At 39.3% G+C, this 20,448-nt stretch overlaps 1 protein-coding gene across 6 annotated transcripts in view; it reads left to right on the top strand.

Moving 5' to 3' along the window:
- ASH1L (ASH1 like histone lysine methyltransferase) overlaps positions 1-20,448 on the top strand; it is a 195,873-nt gene that overhangs the window by 102,086 nt on the left and 73,339 nt on the right. For 4 of the 6 annotated variants that reach the window (XM_027613237.2, XM_027613238.2, XM_035722523.1 and 1 more), the window contains exon 6: positions 56-235. The exons of the other annotated variants lie outside the window; for them this stretch is intronic. In XM_027613237.2, coding sequence (XP_027469038.1) covers positions 56-235 — 180 coding nt within the window. The remainder of the gene's footprint in view (positions 1-55; positions 236-20,448) is intronic. 6 annotated transcript variants of the gene reach the window in all.

Here is a 20,448-nt window from a genome sequence, read left to right as displayed (position 1 = left end):
GTCTTGTTCTTTAAATAGCCAATAATAAACATTTCCTTTAAACTTGTCTTTCTAGCTTTACTGAAGCAGCAGTTGAGATTCCCAGTCCTCCTGAAACCCCAGCCAAGCCTCCCGAACCTGAAAATACCTTGCAGCCTGTGCTTTCTCTCATCCCAAGGGAAAAGAAGGCCCCACGTCCCCCAAAGAAGAAGTATCAGAAAGCAGGGCTGTATTCTGACGTTTACAAAACTACAGAGTAAGTAGTATTACCTATCAGCTGACAGGCTTTGCAGACCTGTTATTCCTCCACGTTCGAAAAAACACTTTTGAGTATCAGAAAACATGATACAAGTGTAATGTACACAGATAAGAATCTCAGCACAAACACCTTGGTGTTCACTTTTCTCATGATACTGCCCTGTGCTGTTTGGGGCTGATTATTTTCTCAGATCTTTTTCTGGGGTGGTTGGTTTTTGTTTGTTTCATTTTTTTATTTAAATTCTAGTTAGTTAGCATAGTATAACACTGATTTCAGTATCTTCCCTCATCTTTATCTTCTCTCTGCCTGTCTAAATTATATATCTGTAGTTTGGATTCTAATGGTGCCTTTTTTCTTAATTAAACATAAGAAAAATGGCACTATGTGTGTATCTCTAATGACCTTGATGATTTTCTGCATTCATTCTTCATTCATTGAATGCTTTCTTGTTTCCAAACACTTTGTCAGATGAGTAAAATATACTTCTTGTAAGAACGTCCTCTTCCCTTGGGAAGGTACAGCTGAAGAAGCACTCTCAAGAATCTGTAGAGCTTGGGGGCGCCTAGGGACCCCCCTAGGCTCAGTCAGTTGGGCGTCTGCCTTCGGCTCGGGTCATGTTCCCTGGGGCCTGGGATCGAGCCCTGCATCGGGCTCCATGCTCAGCGGGAAGCCTGCTTCTCCCTCTCCCCCTGCTCGTGTGCGCTCGCTTTCTCTCTCTCTCTTTCTCTCTCTCAACTAGATAAATAAAAAATATTTAAAGTAGAGCCTGAAGAGATACCACCTGTCACTGAGTAAGAGGTATCTCAGCGAATACAGTTGAGGTAGGTTCTGGAAGTCCAGTACTAGTTTGCAAGGTAGGAAAGGGCATTCCAGTTGAAGAGGATAGCCTGGCCTAGGCACATACTGGGATGCAGAGATTTTTCAGTGCTTCTGAAATGTAGTGGTGTTGGGGGAAATAAGCACTGCGTGATAGAGGTCACAAAACCATGGACCTAATGGACTCTTGAGATACTTACCTCATTGAGCTGTAGGAAATTAAATAGGATATTTTTAGGAAAGGAAAAGTGCAAATATGTGTTATAAGATGAACTCTAGCCCCAGAGCGGAAAGTGAATGAGGGGTGACTAATGGGAGAAACGCAGTGTCCCTCAGAAGGTCGTGACGGTCTGAATTTTGGCAAGAAAGAGTGAAATAGAAAGAGGAAAGAGTAGATTTTAGAGCTATATCTTACTTGGTGTGGTTAAAGTGATCTCCATGTAAACCACAGCACCTTATTTTGCATTGAAAAGATTTTCTATTAGGACACGTGTGTGGCTCAGTTGGTTAAGTGTCCACCTTCAGCTCAAGTCATGATCTCAGGGTCCTGGGATAGAGCCCTGCATTGGGTTCCCTGTTCAGCGGGGAGCCTGCTTCTCCCTCTGCCTGCTACTCCCCCTGCTTGTGTGTTCTCTCTCTCTCTCTCTCTGACAAATAAATAAATAAAATCTTAAAAAAAAAAAAAAGATTTTCTATTTATTTGCCACTGAAGTAGATGCCACATAAGCTGTTTGTACTCTGTTCCTGCTTCTTGGATCATGAAAATGTTTTAATCATTAAGCTTATTAGTTTCAGCTCCCAAAATAGGAAATTCTCTCAAATATCCAAGACTTGAAGAAGATAGACATTCATTTTCCTTTAATGTAAAAAACGTTATGAAGTACACACTTCAGGGTTAATGTGGGAACTTCACAGTATCTTCAGGGATCTAGAATCCTTTCTTTCTGTTCTTCCATCTCAGCATTAAGCTTCCATTTCTGTGGTTACCTGTTATTCCAACATAGCTGCTAGAGTTCAGCCATAAGGTCATCATTTTAGAAAGCAGAAAAGAAGAAAGGGAGTATAAAAAGCATGCAGCTTCTTTGCAAGGAAACAGTATGAAGTGAATGTGTTTTCCCATCCCCAACCCCAAAATTCATAATTTGAATCCCTAGTCCCTGATGTGATGGTATTTGGAGGTAGGGCTTTTGGGAAGTAATTAGGTCATGAGGGGGTAGCCCTGGTGAACAGGATTAGTGGCCTTAGAAGAAAACACAGAGAGGTGATCTCTCTCCACTGTGTGAGGAGTAGCAAGAAGGTGGCATTGCAAGCCAGGAAGAGTGTTCTCACTGGAATTCAACCCTGATCTTGGACTTCCTAGCCTCCAGAAGAGTGAGAAATAAAAATTTGTTTTTTAAGCCACCCATTAATGTATTACAGCAGCCCAGACTGACTAAGAAAGGAAGCTTACAAAATATAGTCCCTGGCTAGAACATAATCACAGAACCACACTTCAGCCACATCAGGCTGGGAAATAATGGTTAATATTTCAGATGATGATGCCTAAAAAAAAATTAGCATTCTGTAACTATAAATGAGAAAATGGAAATGTATTTTGGAAAGAGCTATTTTAGTTATAATTTTAAGCAATGTTCTCAGTTTTCTGCTCAAAAATTTTAAGTTCAATTTTTATTTCTGTGTGTACTAATGTACTTTTTGTGAATTAAATCCCTTAAAAAAGGAGATTAATAATAAAGTCAGACTGTGAGTCAAAAGATCAGTATCTTCAACCACATCGGTGTTTTAAAATGTCTCTCATCAGGGGAGGCCTGGGTAGTTCAGTTGGTTAGCGTCCGACTCTTGATTTTGGCTCAGGTCATGATCTCGAGCCCTGTGTCAGGCTGTGCGGTCAGTGGGGAGTCTGCTTGAGATTCTCTTCCTTTCCCTCTCCCTCCCCCTTGTTTATGTAAGAACGAGCTACTCACCTCTTAGAAATGAGGAAGACAATGGGTTTATTTTGGAATATTTTGAAGAAATTGATCAGACTGATACATGTATACATTTTTACAAATTGTGAAGCCAGTATATTTTTGTGGGCTGGTTGGTTATTGTTTGTAGCAATTTGGGGTTTTTTCTTTGTTTTGTTTTTTAATTAATAAATAATTATTTAGAGCAGTTTTAGGTTAACAAAATTAATATAAAGTGATGAGAGTTTGCATATAACCCCTGGCCCGCACAGCCTCTCCTACTTTCAACATCTTGCATCACAGTGTTAGATATATTATGATCAGGAACCTACACTGTGACACATCATTATCCCCTCAAAGTCCATAGTTGACGTTAGAGTTCACTCTTGGTGTTGTATGTTGTATGGGTTTTCATAAATGTATGACATGTATCCACCACTGTAATATCCCACAGAATGATTTCCCTGCCCCCAAAATCCTCCATGTTCTGTCAGTTTGTTTTTGGGCCACAGCATGGTACAAAGAAATTGCAGAGTTACTCTTTTGTATGTAAATCATCATAGGTTTTAAAAAGTTATGAGGGGATGTGATTTCACTCATACATGGAATTTAAGAAATGAAACAGAACAAGGGAAAAAGAATGAGACAAACCAAGAAACAGACTCTTTACACCCTCGAGAATACCCTGATGGTCACCAGAGGGGAGGTGGGTGGGGTGGCAGGGAAAATAGGCGATGGGAGAGGAAGGAGTGCACCTGTCATGATGAGCACTAGGTGATACATGGAAGTGTTGAATCACTGTACTGTACACCTGAAACTAATATCACACCATGAAATAGAGTAATTGCAGTGTCGGGGTGTTGGAAAGGGTAGGCTCTTGAAAATGTTGATGTTATGGGGACGCCTGGGTGGCTTAGTCGTTAAGCGTCTGCCTTCGGCTCAGGTCATGATCCCGGGGTCCTGGGATCGAGCCCCGCATCGGGCTCCCTGCTTGGCGGGGGGGCCCTGCTTCTCCCTCTCCCACTCCCCCTGCTTGTGTTCCCTCTCTCGCTGTGTCTCTGTCAAATAAATAAATAAAATCTTTAAAAAGAAAATGTTGATGTTAAAATTGAAAGGGATCAAATATTGGGTGGATGGTACGAATTCAAGGACAGGGCTAGAGTCAGTGATGATCCCAGTGTTTTATTTTGTATTCCTGGTTGGATAATGATATCATTAGTGAAAATACCAGAAACAAGTGTTATAGATAGTACTCCTTGGTTTAAGAAAACCTGTATTATTAATACACCTTTATTTAGGTACCAAAAATGTCTAGTAATACAGTCAACAGATTACTAACAGAGGTTAACCTGCTTATTAGTTTGCTGTGCCTCCTGTAGCAAGTTACTTAAGTTACTTGAAGCAGCACAGATTTATTATCTTACAGTTCCTGGGGTCAGAAGTTCAAACTGAGTCTCTCGGGGCTAAAATCAAGGTGTTGGCAAGGCTGCAGTCCCTCTGGTGGCTCTAGAATAGAATCCTTTTCTTGCCTTTCCAGCTTCAAAAAGCTACCCACGTTTCTTGGATTGGGGCCCCTTCTGTCTCCAAAACCAGCAATGACAGATTGAGTCCTAGCATTTTAACACTTCAACCTTATTCTCTTGTCACTGACTTTGCCTGTTTCATGTTCCTCTTTCATTTGTAAGCTCCCTTGTGATTATATGGGGCTCACCCAGATAATCCAGAATAATCTCCCCATCTCTAAATCAACAGATAAGAGACCTTAATTCCTTCTTCATATTCCCAGTTTCTGGGGATGACAGTGTGGGCATGGGAGGAAGGGTGGATATTCCTGTGCCTACTGTACCACTCTAGGTTATGGGATTTAAGTCAGGGAAGTGGGGTTTGCACTTCTCATTTTATGTTTGTCTTTATTTTTTGAAGTTATAAAAAAGCTGTATTACTTTTGGAATTTAAATTTAATTTTATCTAAAAGGAATTTAAAAGACTATGTTAAATCAGATATATATCAAGTGAATTGGAGATTGAACTTCAGACTTGAGTATTTTGGTGAATATTTTGAGTATTAGTTTCTCTGAAATCATAAAAATGAAACTTTATGAATAAAATGAAGCTGTTGAACTATATACTTTGTATATTGATGGGAGTACTGAAGCTAATAAAAGGTTAAATGACTTACTCAGGTCACACAGATCATTTTTAGGTAAACTAGGGTGAAAATTCAGCTTGTCTGATTTTTATTTTAGTCACTAAGAAAATGAAAGTAACCCTAGTAAAGGTTTTCTTTTATGTCATTTTATCTTTGGGGCACGTGGGTGGCTTAGTTGGTTAAGCATCTATCTGCCTTTGGCTCAGGTCATGATCCCAGGGTCCCGGGATCACACCTCACATCCAGCTCCCTGTTCAGCGGGGAGTCTGCTTCTCTGAACTCTGCCCCTCCCCCTGCTGGTGCTTCCTCTCCCTCTCTCTCTCTCTCAAATAAATAAATAAATCATTTTATCTTTATTGAGCTATAATTGATATCCAACATCATGTAAATTTCAGGTATGCAACATAATGATTTAATATTTGTATATATTTATGAAATGATCACCACAATAAGTCTACTTAACCTCTGTCAGCATACATAGTTACAAAATTTTTTCTTGCCATGAGAATTTTTTTTTTTAAGATTTATTTTTAAGTAATCTCTACACCCAGCATGGGGCTCGAACTCATAATCCCAAGATCAAGAGATACATGTTCTACTCACTGAGCCAGCCAGGTGCCCCGCCATGAGAACTTTTAAGATTTCTTTTCTTGGGCGCCTGGTTGGCTCAGATGGTTAAGCATCTGCCTTCGGCTCAGGTCATGATCCCGGGGTCCTGGGATCGAGCCCCGCATCGGGCTCCCTGCTGGGCGGGGAGCCTGCTTCTCCCTCTGCCTCTGCCTCTCTCTCTCTCTCTCTCTCTGACTCTCATGAATAAATAAATAAAACATTTTTAAAAAAAGATTTCTTTTTTCCTTTCCTTTCCTTTTCTATTCTTTTTAAGATTTATTTATTTACTTTAGAGAGGGAGAGAGCGTGGGGGAGGGGCGGAGGGAGAGACTCTCAAGGAGATCCCCGCTGAGTGCAGAGCCCTATGCGGGTCTCAATTTCACGACCCTGAGATCACGACCTGAGCCAAAATCAAGAGTCTGATGCCCAACTGACTGAGCCATCCTGGTGCCTCAAGATTTATTTTCTTAGCAACTTTCAAATATACAACCTAGCATTATTAACTATAGTTGCCCTGCTGTACATTACATTACATTCCTATGGCTAGTTTATTTTTATAACTGGAAGCTTGTGCCTTTTGACTCCCTTGACCCATTTCACCCATCCTGGGCCCCCGAAGATCCCTGCTTCTGGCAACACGAATATGTTCTCTATATCTATGAGCGTGGTATTTTGTTTTTTTGGGTTTGGGGTTTTTGGGTTTTTTTTTAGATTCCACATATAAGTGAAATCATATGGTATTTTTTTTCTCTGTTTGACTTCCTTCACTTAGCATAATGGCCTCAAAGTCCATCCATGTTGTTGCAAATCACAAGATTTCATTCATTTTTACGGCTGAAAAATATTTCTTTGTAAATAGATATGTATCTACATTTACTTTATATGTATGTTTTCTTTATCCATTCATCCATCCACGGACGTGTAGGTTGCTTTCATTTATTATAACTAGTGCCGCAGGGAACATGGGGGTGCAGATATCTTCTCCAGGTAATATTTCCATTTTCTTTGGATAAATACCCCAGAAGTGGAATTGCAGGATCATATGGTTAGTTATATTTTTGATTTTTTGAGGAATCTCCATGCTGTTTTCTTTTCTGCAGTGGCTGCAGCAGTTTTCATTCCCACCAGCAGTGCACAGGGGCTCCCACTTCTCCACTCCTTCCCAGCATGTTATTTCTTGCATTTCTCATCTTTTTGGTAACAGCCATTCTAACAGGTGGGAGGTGATAGCTCATTGTGGTTTTGATCTGCTTTTCCCTGATGATGAGTGATGAGCATCTTTTCATGTGTCTGTTAGCCTTCTGTATGTCTTTGGGAAAATGTCTATTCAGGTCAGATCCTCTGCCCATTTTTTTAATCGGATTGTTTGTTTTTTTACTGTTCTATGAGTTCTTTATATATTTTGGATATTAACCTATTATCAGATAGATGATTTACAAATATTTTCTCTCATTCAGTAGATTGCTTTTTCATTTTGTTGGTGGTTTCCTTTGCTGTACAGAGGAGCTTTAGTTTGATATAGTCCCACTTGTTCATTTTTGCTTTATTTGCCTTTACTTTTGGTGTCAAATTCAGAAAATCATTGTCAAGACTGGTGTCCCAAGTAAAGTGTTAAAAACAAAAGTACCTTTGTGTTTAATGTATTTTAATTAATTTTGTGCTTAAATATATATGACATGTAACTAACCATTTTAATAATTCTAAGTGCACTGTTCAGTGGCATTAAATACACTACCTTGTTGTGCAGCCACCATCACTATCCATCTCCAGAACTTTTTCATCATCCCAAACTGAATGTTTTATCTCTAAAGTATACATTCTAGTCTCTCCTCCAGTGCTGTCCAAGTGAAATGATATATGTAAAATGACTGGCACACAGGAGGTGTTCAGTGTCTTCTGCACCTCACTCTCCCCAAGAGTGTGTCTTTTATCCTTTCTTTTTCTAAACAGTTTTATTGAGATGTATTTCACATACCATACAATTAACCTATTTTAAGTGTAGAAGTTAATAGTTTTTGGTATATTACATTAATTTTTACCATGTAGGTATAAATACTTATATAACAAATTTTATATGAATTTATGTATTTATGTTATATTTTATTACTGAAATTCCTTATTGTGGTAAAGTACCAGAATTTGCCATTTTCACCATTTTTAAGCATACAATTCAGTGTCATTAATTGCATTCACAATGTTGTGCCGTCTTTACCACCATTTTTCCAACATTTTTCTTTTCTTTCTTTGTTTCTTTAAAGATCTGATTTGTGAGAGAAAGTGAGAGAGAGCACGAGTGGGGAGAGGCAGAGGGAGAGGGAGGAGCAGGGAGCCCGATGTGGGGCTCAGTCCCAGGGCCCTGGGATCATGACCTGAAGTGAAGGCAGACGCTTGACCGACTGAGCCACCCGGGGGCCCTCCAACATTTTTCATTCCCCCAAACGGAAAGTCTAGCCACTAAGCAGTAACCCCCACACCCTGGCCTCCAGTGTGCTTTCATCTTCTGTCAGTTTGCCTTTCATAGCTGCCCCATGTAAGTGAAATCATACAGTATTTGTGCTTGTTTTGTCTAGATCCGTTAATAGTGTCTTCAGTGTCAATGTATTTGTAGCATTTGTCAGAACGTCATTCCTTTGTACGACCGTATAACATTCCATTGTGTGGATGTGCCACAGTTTGTTTACTTTCTCACCTGTGGAGGAACACTTGGGCTGTTTCTACGTTTTGGTTCTTGTGAATCATGCTGCAATGAACTGGCATAGGTGTATTTGTTCAGGTCCCTGATTTCAGTCCTTTGTGGACATACTTAGGAGTGAAATTGCCAGATCCTTATAGGTTTAGTTTTTTAAAGAACACCAAACTTTTGCACAGTGTCTGTACCATGGACTGTGGTAAACTGATTTGAGATCTTCTGCTTGAACGTATGTGTGTTTTACCTATAAATTTCCTTCTTACTGTTACTTTTACTGTATCAGATAAGTTTTGGTTGTTTGTGTTTTCATTCTCATTAATTTCCAGATACTTTCCAATTTCCCTTGTGATTTCTTGTTTGACCTATTGATTGTTTAAGAATATGTTGTTTGAGGGGCGCTTGGGTGGCTCAGTCGTTAAGCGTCTGCCTTCGGCTCAGGTCATGATCCCCAGGGTCCTGGGATAGAGCCCCGCATCGGGCTCCCTGCTCCGCGGGGAGCCCGCTTCTCCCTCTCCCACTCCCCCTGCTTGTGTTCCCTCTCTGTGTCTCTCTCTATCAAATAAATAAAATCTTTTAAAAAATATATATGTTGTTTGATTTCCACACATTTGTGGATTTTCCAGATTTCCTGATCAGAAAAAAATACTCTGTACAATTTCAGTCTTTAAATCTGTTAAGACTTATTTTGTGGCCTAATATATGACCTATCTTGGAGAATTTTTGTGTGCATTTGAGAAAACTATGTAATCTGTTGTTGCATGGAGCATTCTTTATATTTCTGTTAGATCTAATTGGTTTGTAATGTTGTTCAAATCCGTATTGATCTGTGTGGTTGTTCTAACCATTACTGAAATTAGTTGAAGTCTCCAGCTATTCCTGCACAGCTGTTTCTCCCTTCAGTTCTGTGAATACTTCCTTCATACATTTTGGGTCCTTTAATGTTTGCTGAGTATAATGATGACTGCTTCTAAGTGAACGGACTTTTGTCAATATTTAATGTCCTGTGTGTGTCTCTCTCTCTCTCTCTTTTTTTTAAAGATTTTACTTATTTATTTGACAGAAGCGAGAGAGGGAACACAAGCAGGGGGAATGGGAGAGGGAGAAGCAGGTTCCCCGCGGAGCAGGGAGCCCAATGTGGGGCTTGATCCCAGGACTCCAGGGACTCCGGGATCATGGCCTGAGCTGAAGGCAGACACTTAACGACTGAGCCACTCAAGCTCCCCTGTCCTCCTGTGTCTCTTCTAACAGTCTTTGATTTCAAGTCTCTCTTGTCTGATACTATAGTATAGTCATTCTGCTCTCTCTTGGTTACTATTTACTTGGAGTATCTTTTTTCCATCGTTTTCCTTTAAGCCTGTTTGTTTCCTGACCTAGAGAGTCTCTTGGAGCTCCTGGGTGGCTCAGTCAGTTGAGCATCTAACTCTTGATTTGGGCTCAGGTCATGATCTCAGGGTCTTGAGAGGGCCCCACATCTGGGTTCTCTCTCTCCCTCTGCCCCTCCCCCCTGCTCATGCCTAGAAGCGTGCTTTCTCTCTCTCTCTAAAATACATAAATAAAATCTTTAAAAAAATAAAGTGAGTCTCTTATAGACAGTATATATAGTTAAATCATGTTTTTTATCCATTTTGTTTCTCTCTGCATTTTGTTTGGAGAGTTTAATCAACTTACCTTTAAAATAATTACCAATTGGGGCACCTGGGTGGTTCAGTCCTTAAGCGTCTGCCTTCGGCTCAGGTCATGATCCCAGGGTCCTGGGATCGAGCCCCGCATCGGGCTCCCTGCTCGGCGGGAGGCCTGCTTCTCCCTCTCCCACTCCCCCTGCTTGTGTTCCCTCTCTTGCTGTGTCTCTCTCTGTCAAATAAATAAATAAAATCTTTTAAAAAATAAATAAATAAAATAATTGCCAATAAGGAAGGACTTACACTTGCCATTTTGTTATTTCCCCTGTCTTACAGCTTTTTGACCCTCATGTCCTCCATTACGGTCTTCTTTTCTGCTTAGTTGATCTTTTTGTAGTGACGCATTTTGATTCCCTCCAGTCCCTTTTGGGTATATTCTGTAGCTATTTTCTCCGTGGTTACCATGGAAATTACATATAACTTCCCAAAGATATAACTATGTAATTTGAATTGGTACCAAGTTAATTTCAGTTATATACGAAAGCTGTACTCCTGTAAAGCTCCATATCCCCCTTTTATGTTACCGATGTTACAAGTTATTTCTTTATTTTTTGTGTGCCCAGAAACATACATTTATAAGTACTTTTTATGCATTTGTCTTCTAAATCCTGTTTCCTATTCTCTTTTTCTGTAGTTTCTCATCATGATTAAAGAATAACAGGCTCTTCTTGCCTTTCTTTCCTATAAGAAAATTAAAAAATCATTTTTTAAAATAAATAATAAATAATAAAAAATAATAAAATAATAAATGATACTTTCAATGTGGTCAACAACCACATTCGGAAGTTACTTGTTTTTATAAAAGAAGCAAATAAGAAGGCATTAACAGAAAGGATTAAAGAACTCTCCACGTGTGATTTGGCCTCTAATGTGGAGTAGAGCCATCAGGCCATCACTGTGTATGTTTGCGGAAATTATAAATCATGATTTGTTAAAGCTCAGTCTTCCGCTTAGGAATGGAGATGGGTTAGGAGGGAGTGGACAATCACACTGACATTCTGCTCTCTCTTATAGAAGCTTCACTCTGTCCCATGTTCACGGCCAGGGAAAAAGTGTGTTTGCAGCTGCTGTTAACTAGGCAGCAGCTGTGTTGCTCTATCCCCCTCTAGTGGTAGTAAAGTGACTTCATTAACAATTGTTATTTCTGGCTTGACTGTTCTTAATGTAGGCCTGACAGGCTTAACAGATAACAAGATTTAATATACTCTAATAACAAGATCTAAGATGCTTCAAAAAATTATATTCTCGGGGCGCCTGGTTGCTCAGTCGGTTAAGCGTCTGCCTTCGGCTCAGGACATGATCCCGGGGTCCTGGGATCGAGTCCCGCATCGGGCTCCCTGCTCAGCGGGGAGTCTGCTTCTCCCTCTCCCTCTGCCTCTCACCCTGCTTGTGCTCTCTTGCTCACTCTCACTCTCTCTTTCAAATAATTAAAATCTTTTTAAAAAATTAATACCAAAAAAAATTATATTCTATACATACAATGGAATATTATTTACCCTTAAAAAGGAATGAAATTTGGAAACCTCCTACAAAATATATGTGCACACACCCATGTGTATTAATAGTCTACTACCATGTAACAAAATTACCACAGTCTTAGCAGTTTAAAACATTATCCACCTATTATCTCGCCTATAATTTCCCCAGAATTTCAGGAATCTGGGCATTTCAGCTCTGTGTCTCACAAGGCTCGAATCAAGGTATCAGCTGCGTCTATGATCTCATGCAAGGCTTGACATTCTCTTCCAAACTCATGTTAATTTCTTGTAGTTGCAGAGCTCAGTGGTGGCTTTCTTCTTTAAGGGCAGCAGCAAAGAGAAAGAGAGTCTCCTTCTTCAGGTCTCTGAGCTCAGGGAAAACCTAAGCCCTTGGTGAGATACAATTCATATACCATACAGTTATCCCATTTATTATATACACTTCAGTGACTTTTGGTATATTCACAGAGTTGTACATTCATCACCACAGTCAATTTTAGAACATTTTCATTATCCCAAAAAGAAACTCCACATACTTTAATGATCTCCCCTAATTTTCTCATCTACTTTCATCTACTTTCTGTCTCTGTAAATGTAACTTCTCTGGACATTTCACAAATGGAACCATATAATATCGGCTTCTTTGTGCCTCATTTATTTCACTTAGCATATTGTTTCCAAGTTCATACATGCTCTAATATGTATCATTTCCTTTTTCTTCCCAAATAACGTTCCATTGTTGGATATACCACATACCCCATTTCATTTACCCATTTGTCAGTTGGTGGACATTTGGGCTATTTGTACTTTTGTCTTTTTTTTTAAGATTTTATTTCACAGAGACCGAGCACAAGCAGGGGAAGGGGCAGAGGGAGAGGGAGAAGCGGGCTCTCTGCTGAGCAGGGAGCCCGATGCGGGGCTCAGTCCCAGGACCCCGGGATCATGTCCTGAGCCGAAGGCAGACGCTTAACCAGCTAAGCCACCCAGGCACCCCGTGAGTTATTTGTACTTTTTTGCTATCATGATTAATGCTGTTATGAACATTTTTATACATCTCAAAATACAGTTTTTATAGTCTAATAATATCTGAGTGTGTAGATATATTGTAGTTTATCCAACCATCCTGCCAGGAAAAGGGCATTTCAGTTGTTCCTAATGGTTCCTACTATAGATAATGCCCAGGGGCGCCTGGGTGGCTCAGTCAGTTAAGCGTCTGCCTTCAGCCCCGGTCATGATCCTGCGGTCCTGGGATTGAGTCCCACATTGGGCTCCCTGCTCAGTGGGGAGTCTGCTTCTTCCTCTCCCTCTGCTCCCTCCCCACTTGTGCTCTCTCTCTCTCTCTGTCAAATAAATAAATAAAATCTTAAATAAATAAATAGAGGAGAGAGAGAGAGAGAAATAATACCCAATATGTCCCTATCTTGTTTGATATTTTGGAGATCTATCCTCAGGGTAAGTTCAGAGAAGTGGAATTAACTGAATTCAATAATAAGTGTACATATAATTTTGTAAAGATTGCCTGATTATGCTTCTCTTACAGTTGTATCTTTTTGCAGTCTTTCTAGAAATATCTGAGAGTGGCTATTTTTCCACAGCCCTAATTATGTTGTCACACTTGTAAATTTTTACCAATGTGATAAGTGTGAAATGTTATCTCCAGGGAGTTATAATTTGCATTTTTCTCATAAGTGAAATTGTTGAGGATCTTTTCATATATGTACAAGTCATTTAATTATCTTTTTCTGTGAATTGTCTATTTTTTTTCCCATTTTTCTCTCAGCTTACCAGTCTTTTCTTTTTCCCCCTTGATTTTTAAAAGGCCCTTATAGGGGCGCCTGGGTGGCTCAGTCGTTAAGCATCTGCCTTCAGCTCAGGTCATGATCCCAGCTCCTGGGATCGGGCGCCGCATCGGGCTCCCTGCTCCGCGGGAAGCCTGCTTCTCCCTCTCCCGCTCCCCCTGCTTGTGCTCCCTCTCTCGCTGTGTCTCTCTCTGTCAAATAAATAAATAAAATCTTTTTAAAAAAATTTTAAAAAGGCCCTTATACATTAAGGAAATTTGCCCTTTGTGATATAAATTGCAAATATGTTTTGTCAGTTTGTCATTTGTCTTTTGTGCTTATTGGCCGCATGTCTGTGGTTATCCCAGTAGCACATTGTGTTGAACCACCATAGCTTTGTGGAAAATTTTAAATCGGGAAATATGATTCCTCTAACTTTGGCTGTTCTGGTTTTTCCCAACTTTGGCTAATTCTGGATCCCTTGATATTTTCAGATGAATTTTAGGATCAGTTTATTGATTTCTGCAAAAACAGCCAGCTGGGCTTTTGAAAAATATCTGTATATCAATTTGGGGGGTGCTTTACAATCCTAACAGTATTAAGTATTCTTTTTTTTTTATTATGTAGTATTAAGTATTCTTAACATGGGATATTTTCCTAGTTATTTAATCATTTGAAATCTCTTTTAACAATGTTTTTAGGTTTCAGTGTACAGGTTCTGCACTTCTGTTAAGCATATTCTTAAGCATTTTATTCTTTTGAAGCTTGTAAATGGAAATTTTTTTAAGATTTTATTTATTTATTAGAGAGAGAGAGAGCATGAGCCGGGGGTAGGGGCAGAGGGAGAGGGAGAAGGTAACTCCACGCTGAGCAGGGAACCCGATGTGGGGCTCAACCCCAGGACCCCGGGATCACGACCCAAGCTGAAGCAGATGCTTAACCAACTGAGCCACCCAGGAGCCCCATAAATGGAATTTTTTTTCATTTTTGGATATTTATTGCTAGTATATAGAAATACAATTGATTTTTCTCTATTGATCTTGTGTCCTACAGTCCTGCAACCTTCCTTAACTCAGTTATTAATCCTAATAGTATTTTAATGGATTTTGTCATTTGTCTGGGGACTTTGCTTATAATGATAGTTTTTATCATGCAAAGTTTATAATGCTTTGCGTTTTGATTTTCTGTTTTTGCTATGTTTCTGGATTTTTTTTAAGTTTTTATTTATTTATTTAAGTAAACTCTGCACCCAACATGGGGTTCGAACTCATGACCCAAAGATCAAGTGTTGCATGCTCTTCTGACTGAGCCAGGCAGGCACCCTGTGTTTCTGGATTTTTGAGTCATAATTAAATAAGCTTTCCCACACCCTGTTTTGTTTTGTTTTTAATTTTATTTTATTATGTTAGTCACCATACATTACATCATTAGTTTTTGATGTAGTGTTCCATGATTCATTGTTAGCATATAACACCCAATGCTCCACGCAGAACGTGCCCTCAATACCCATCACCAGGCTAACCCATCCCCCCCTAAAACCCTCAGTTTGTTTCTCAGAGTCCATAGTCTCTATGGTTCATCTCCCCCTCCGATTTCCCCCCCTTCATTTTTCCCTTCCTACTGTCTTCTTCTTTTAACATATAATGTATTATTTGTTTCAGGGGTACAGATCTGTGATTCATCAGTCTTACACAATTCACAGCACTCACCATAGCACATACCCTCCCCAAAGTCCATCACCCAGCCACCCCATCCCTTCCACCCCCCACCACTCCAGCAACCCTCAGTTTGTTTCCTGAGATTAAGAGTCTCTTAATGGTTTGTCTCCCTCTCTGGTTTCATCTTGTTTCATTTTTTCCTCCCTTCCCCTATGATCCTCTGTCTTGTTTCTCAAATTCCTCATATCAGTGAGATCATAGATACTTGTCTTTCTCTGATCGACTTATTTTGCTTAGCGTGATGCCCTCTAGTTCCGTCCACATTGTTGTAAATGGCAAGATTTTGATTTTTTGATAGCTGCATAATATTCCAATGTATATATATACCACATCTTCTTTATCCGTTCATCTGTTGATGGACTCCTGGGCTCTTTCCATAGTTTGGCTATTGTGGACATTGCTGTTATAAACATTGGGGTGCACGTACCCCTTCTGATACATTTGTATCTTTGGGGTAAATACCCAGTAGTGCAATTGCTGGGTCATAGAGTAGCTCTACTTTTAACGTCTTGAGGAACTTCCATACTGTTTTCCAGAGTGGCTGCACCAGCTTGCATTCCCACCACCAATGTAGGAGGGTTCCCCTTTCTCCACATCCTCGCCAACATCTGTCGTTTCCTGACTTGTTAATTTTAGCCACTCTGACTGGCCACACCCTGGTTTTAAAGGAATTAAGAAATTTAGCCTTGCAGCGCCTGGGTGGCTCAGTCATTATGCGTCTTCCTTAGTCTCAGGTCATGATCACAGGGTCCTGGGACCGAGTTCCACATCGGGCTCCCTGCTCCGCGGGAAGCCTGCTTCTCCCTCTCCCACTACCCCTGCTTGTGTTCCCTCTCTCACTATGTCTCTCTGTCAAATAAATAAATAAAATCTTTTTTAAAAAAAGAAATTTAGCCTTGTTTACTTCTAGTAATTTTTTTTCTTTTTAAGTAGGCTCTACACCCAGTGTGGAGCTTGAACTTATGACCCAGAGATCAAGGGTCGCATGCTGTACGGACTCAGCCTACCAGGTGCCCTTCTTCTACTGTTTGATACTGATTTTCGTATCTAGTTCCCTGGTCTATTTGCAGTTTATTCTGGTCTATAGTATTAGGGTAGGCTATATAATCATTGGCTAAACTGAAGAAGAAAGTTAATATTTGCCCACTATGTGTTAGTTACTGTGCTAAGCACTGTACATATATTATCTTATTTAATCCATTCAGCTGTGCTTAAAGTACTTAAATACCGTTTGGTTGTAAAAATATGGTTGACTTGTCTGGAACATTTGATTAATTCCTACTTACATGGAATGCTTGCTCTAGATAAACATGTATATTTTGACGTTACATACTTTATGAGATAAAACATCGGGGCTGGTAAATTTTACATAGTAATCTGAAAATGTAATCTTAACTTTTTACTTTGTTTAAAAATGTGTCATGCTCCTCAGTGCTTTTAAGTTGTGAGGTAAAATGGTTTTAATAGGAGGGTTAGGGACAGATGGCATCACAAAGAAATATGCTTTCATACCCTCCCCTCTGAGTATCCCATCCCCAGTACAAACACTGCTGTGCTATTGAGCATGAAAGAGTATTACAGGGGTTCATTCATGCCCCTTCTGTCTGTAGGTTTTGTTCTGAAATACTTGAGCCAGGTATGATTGTAATTTACCTTTTAATCGGTAATAGGATTTTCCTTTTACTAGGATCCTGGAAGTCTCCCTATTGATAGTTGTACTATAAAATCATGTAAATTTACGTTAGTCTAAACAAAATAAAATTAGTAAGATAAATCAGTTATAGAAAGTAGTATTCATTGGTAGAGTGTGTTGAGAGAAATGTTAACATTGTCAGCAAGGTTGTTTGCGAAATTAGTATTTTCAAAAGTTTAACTGCATGTGGTGTACAGAGTAGACTGTTTAGGGAGAAAGAGGCTTAGAGTCACATGATTCTTAAATTCAGTAAGGGAAGTGCATTAAGTTGTGATTATAGAATTAGTCTCAAATCCCGACTCCATCACTCACTAACTAGGTATATGCATTTGGGCGTGTTACTGAGCCTAGGTCCTCAGTGTCCTCATCTAAAACAGTGGCACTGATGAAGAGGACCTATTTCATAGACCTGTGGAGGATTAAATGGTTGATACATATGAAGTAAGTATTCAGTAAATTTTTAAAATGTCTTACTCCATTGTCACTAATTGTGACCTCAGATGAAATTAACTCCTCCAAGACTCTTACTTCCTCTGCATACAGTAATATGACCTCATCGGGATTGTTACTCCTCTACTTAGATTTCTTTTAAGATAGTTATTTTCTACATAACATCCAAAAGATCCACCATGATCTAGTATAACCTGTTTTTCTAGTTTTATCTCCATAACCCTCCTTAAAGATTTTTTATTTGAGAGAGAGTGCATGTGCAAGCAAGCATGCGAGAGCAGGGGAAGGGGCAGAGGGGAGGGAGAGGGAAAGAATCTCAAGCAGACTCCCCACTGAGCATGGAGCGGGACATGGGGCTCAATCCCACAGCCCTGAGATCATGACCTGAGCTGACACCAAGAGTCAACACTTAACCAACTGAACCACCCAGACGCCCCTTGTTACACTCCTTAATCTATTCATTCCTCTTACCCACAACATCTGATAATTTTCCCTGGAGCAATTTGCTCCGTCCTTTCCTCTCAGCATTTGTCCTAGGTGTTTGCCCTACGTGGTAAAAACTACCTTCCTCCTTCCCATTTACTTGCCCTATGTGGTAAAAACTACCTTCCTCCTTCCCATTTATTTCCCACTCATTCTTTCAAATCTTATTCAAAATCTGAAATGTTTTCTCATTAAGTAAGTGTCCTTAATTCTCCTCTAGTTGAAATTAATTTTGCTTCTCTTTTTCCACTAGTAAAGCTTAGTAGCACCTTATGAGGTATGAGTTTAATTGCATTCTGAGAGGTAATCTGGGCATGTTTGCTTCCATAAACTTCTTTAGGCCATGAGTTCACTTCGTTTGTCTTATAAGTCTTACAGAATCTAGTGGTTTTTAAAATATATTTTAAAAGAAAAGGAATAGAACCAACCCCCTGAGTTCCTAAAATATAATACATAGGACTTAAAATCTTAGAAAATTTTAAATTCTAAGAGTAGCATCTGCCCTCTTAGCAACAAATATGAAAGGATATTATTTCAGTTTATGCTTTTCCTATTCACCTAAGAAATACACTCCAAAATGCAGTAAATGCCAGATTTTGTCTTGAAAGTTTGTATTGTGAGTGTGTATAAAAAAAAAAGTTTCTGTGGTCCATTATTATTACAGTTTGTATGCTCCCTTGACATTTATAGAGAACTTTTATATACATTGTCATTTAAGTCAATTATATATATATATATTTTTTAAGATTTTATTTATTTATCTGACAGAGAGTGAAAGAGGGAACACAAGCAGGGGGAGTGGGAGAGGGAGAAGCAGACCTCCCGCTGAGCAGGGAGCCCGGTGCGGGGCCCGATCCCAGGACCCTGGGATCATGACCTGAGCCGAAGGCAGACGCTTAATGACTCAGCCACCCAGGCGCCCTTTAAGTCAATTATATTTAAGTGCATCTGTCATAGTCCTAAACTCTTAAGAGATTCAAAGCATAACAATCTTTCAGATATGTTCTATTATGTTTTCCACTAGAACAGTGTTTTAATTTAACTCCAGTACAGTTTTTTTTTTACATTTCACCATGATTTGGGTCCTATCTTTCCTGTAGTTATTTGGTGTTAAAGAAATATACTTAAACACGAATCTAAATAAATTCTATTATCAGAGTAAATTCGATTATTATACAAAATTTGATATTTTCCCTGTATCATATATTTGTTCTCTATTTTTATGTATAGTCTGTGATAACTTAATAGATGATCACAAGATTGTACAGAAACACTACCTACCTTTCATCCAGATTCATCCGGTGTTGATACTGAGCCACTTCTTTCTCTACTTCCCTCTCCCTGCCTCACCTCTTCTCTCCTCTTGTGTGTGTATGTCTCTCTCTCTCACACACACATACTTTTTCCTTTGTTATTTAATAATAAGAAGTTATAAACATTCTGACACATTACTCATAAATATTTCAGTATGTATTTCCTAAGACCAAAGGACATGTTCTTACATAAACAGTATACAAATATTAAGTTCAGGATCTTTAACATTACTACTGTACTTTTACCTAATGTACAGTTCATAATCAGCTTTCACTCATCGTGTCAATAATGTCCTTTATAACAACTTTTTGAACAGATTCAGGATGTATTACATCTCGTTGACGGGTTTGCTGCTTCTCCTTTAATTGGGAACAGTGCTTCAGCCTGTGTTTGTCTTTCATCGACACTTTTGAAAAGTACAGAAAAGTTGTTTCATAAAAGATCATTAAATTTGAGTTTTTCTGATGTTTCTTCATGAATAGATAAAGTTTGTGCATTTTTGGCAGGAGCACCACAAAAATGTGACGTTTTCTCCTCAGTGAATCCAGAAGCATAGGGTATCACTGCGCTGTTGGTGCTGCTCGCTGTGATCGGCCACCGTGCCATCCAGCAGGTTATTTCATTGTAAAGTTTGAGTTTTCCTATATAATAATAAGTAATGTTTGTAGAGATGCTTTAAAAGTATGTTTTCAAACTTTCACCCAGTAGTTTTAGCATCTGTATCTAATTTCTAAATATTACATTCTTTTTCTAGTTTGAAATATAATTGACATATAAAATATTGGTTTCGGATATATAACATAATGATTCAATTTGTATATATACTGTGAAATGATCACCATCACCACACGTACTGACAGTTTTGTTTCTTGTGATAAGAACTTCTAAGATCCCCCACTCTCTTAGCAACTTTCAACTGTGCAATACAGTTATTATTAACTGTGGCCCCCACACTATGCACCACATCCCCAGGAATTGCTTATTTCATAAGTGGAAGTTGGTTATCTGTTGACCACCTTCACGAATTTCACCCACCCTGCAACTCTGCCTCTGGCAACTACCAGTCTGTTTTTTATATCTGTGAGTTTGGGGTTTTGTTGTTCTTGAAGATTCCACATATGCGATAGATCGTATGGTATTTGTCCTTCTCTGTCTCACTCATTTCACTTAGCATAATGCTTCAAGGTCCATCTGTGCTGTGACAAATGACAGGACATCCTTGTTTGAGAGAGAGTGAAGGGGAGGGAGAGAGAGTTTTTTTTTTTTCTTTAATTTATTTGGGGGGAGAAAAAGATGTATTTATTTGAGAGGGTAGGGGAGAGGGGCAGAGAGAAACAGTCTTAAGCAGACTTCATGACACTGAGATCACGACCCGAGCCAAAACCAAGAGTCGGTCGCTCAACACACT

The sequence above is a fragment of the Zalophus californianus genome, chromosome 10 (assembly GCF_009762305.2).
Source record: "Zalophus californianus isolate mZalCal1 chromosome 10, mZalCal1.pri.v2, whole genome shotgun sequence".
Classification (NCBI taxonomy): domain Eukaryota; kingdom Metazoa; phylum Chordata; class Mammalia; order Carnivora; family Otariidae; genus Zalophus; species Zalophus californianus.
The sequence above is the reverse complement of the archived record's forward strand: the minus strand, read 5'-3'. Positions and strand labels throughout refer to the sequence as shown.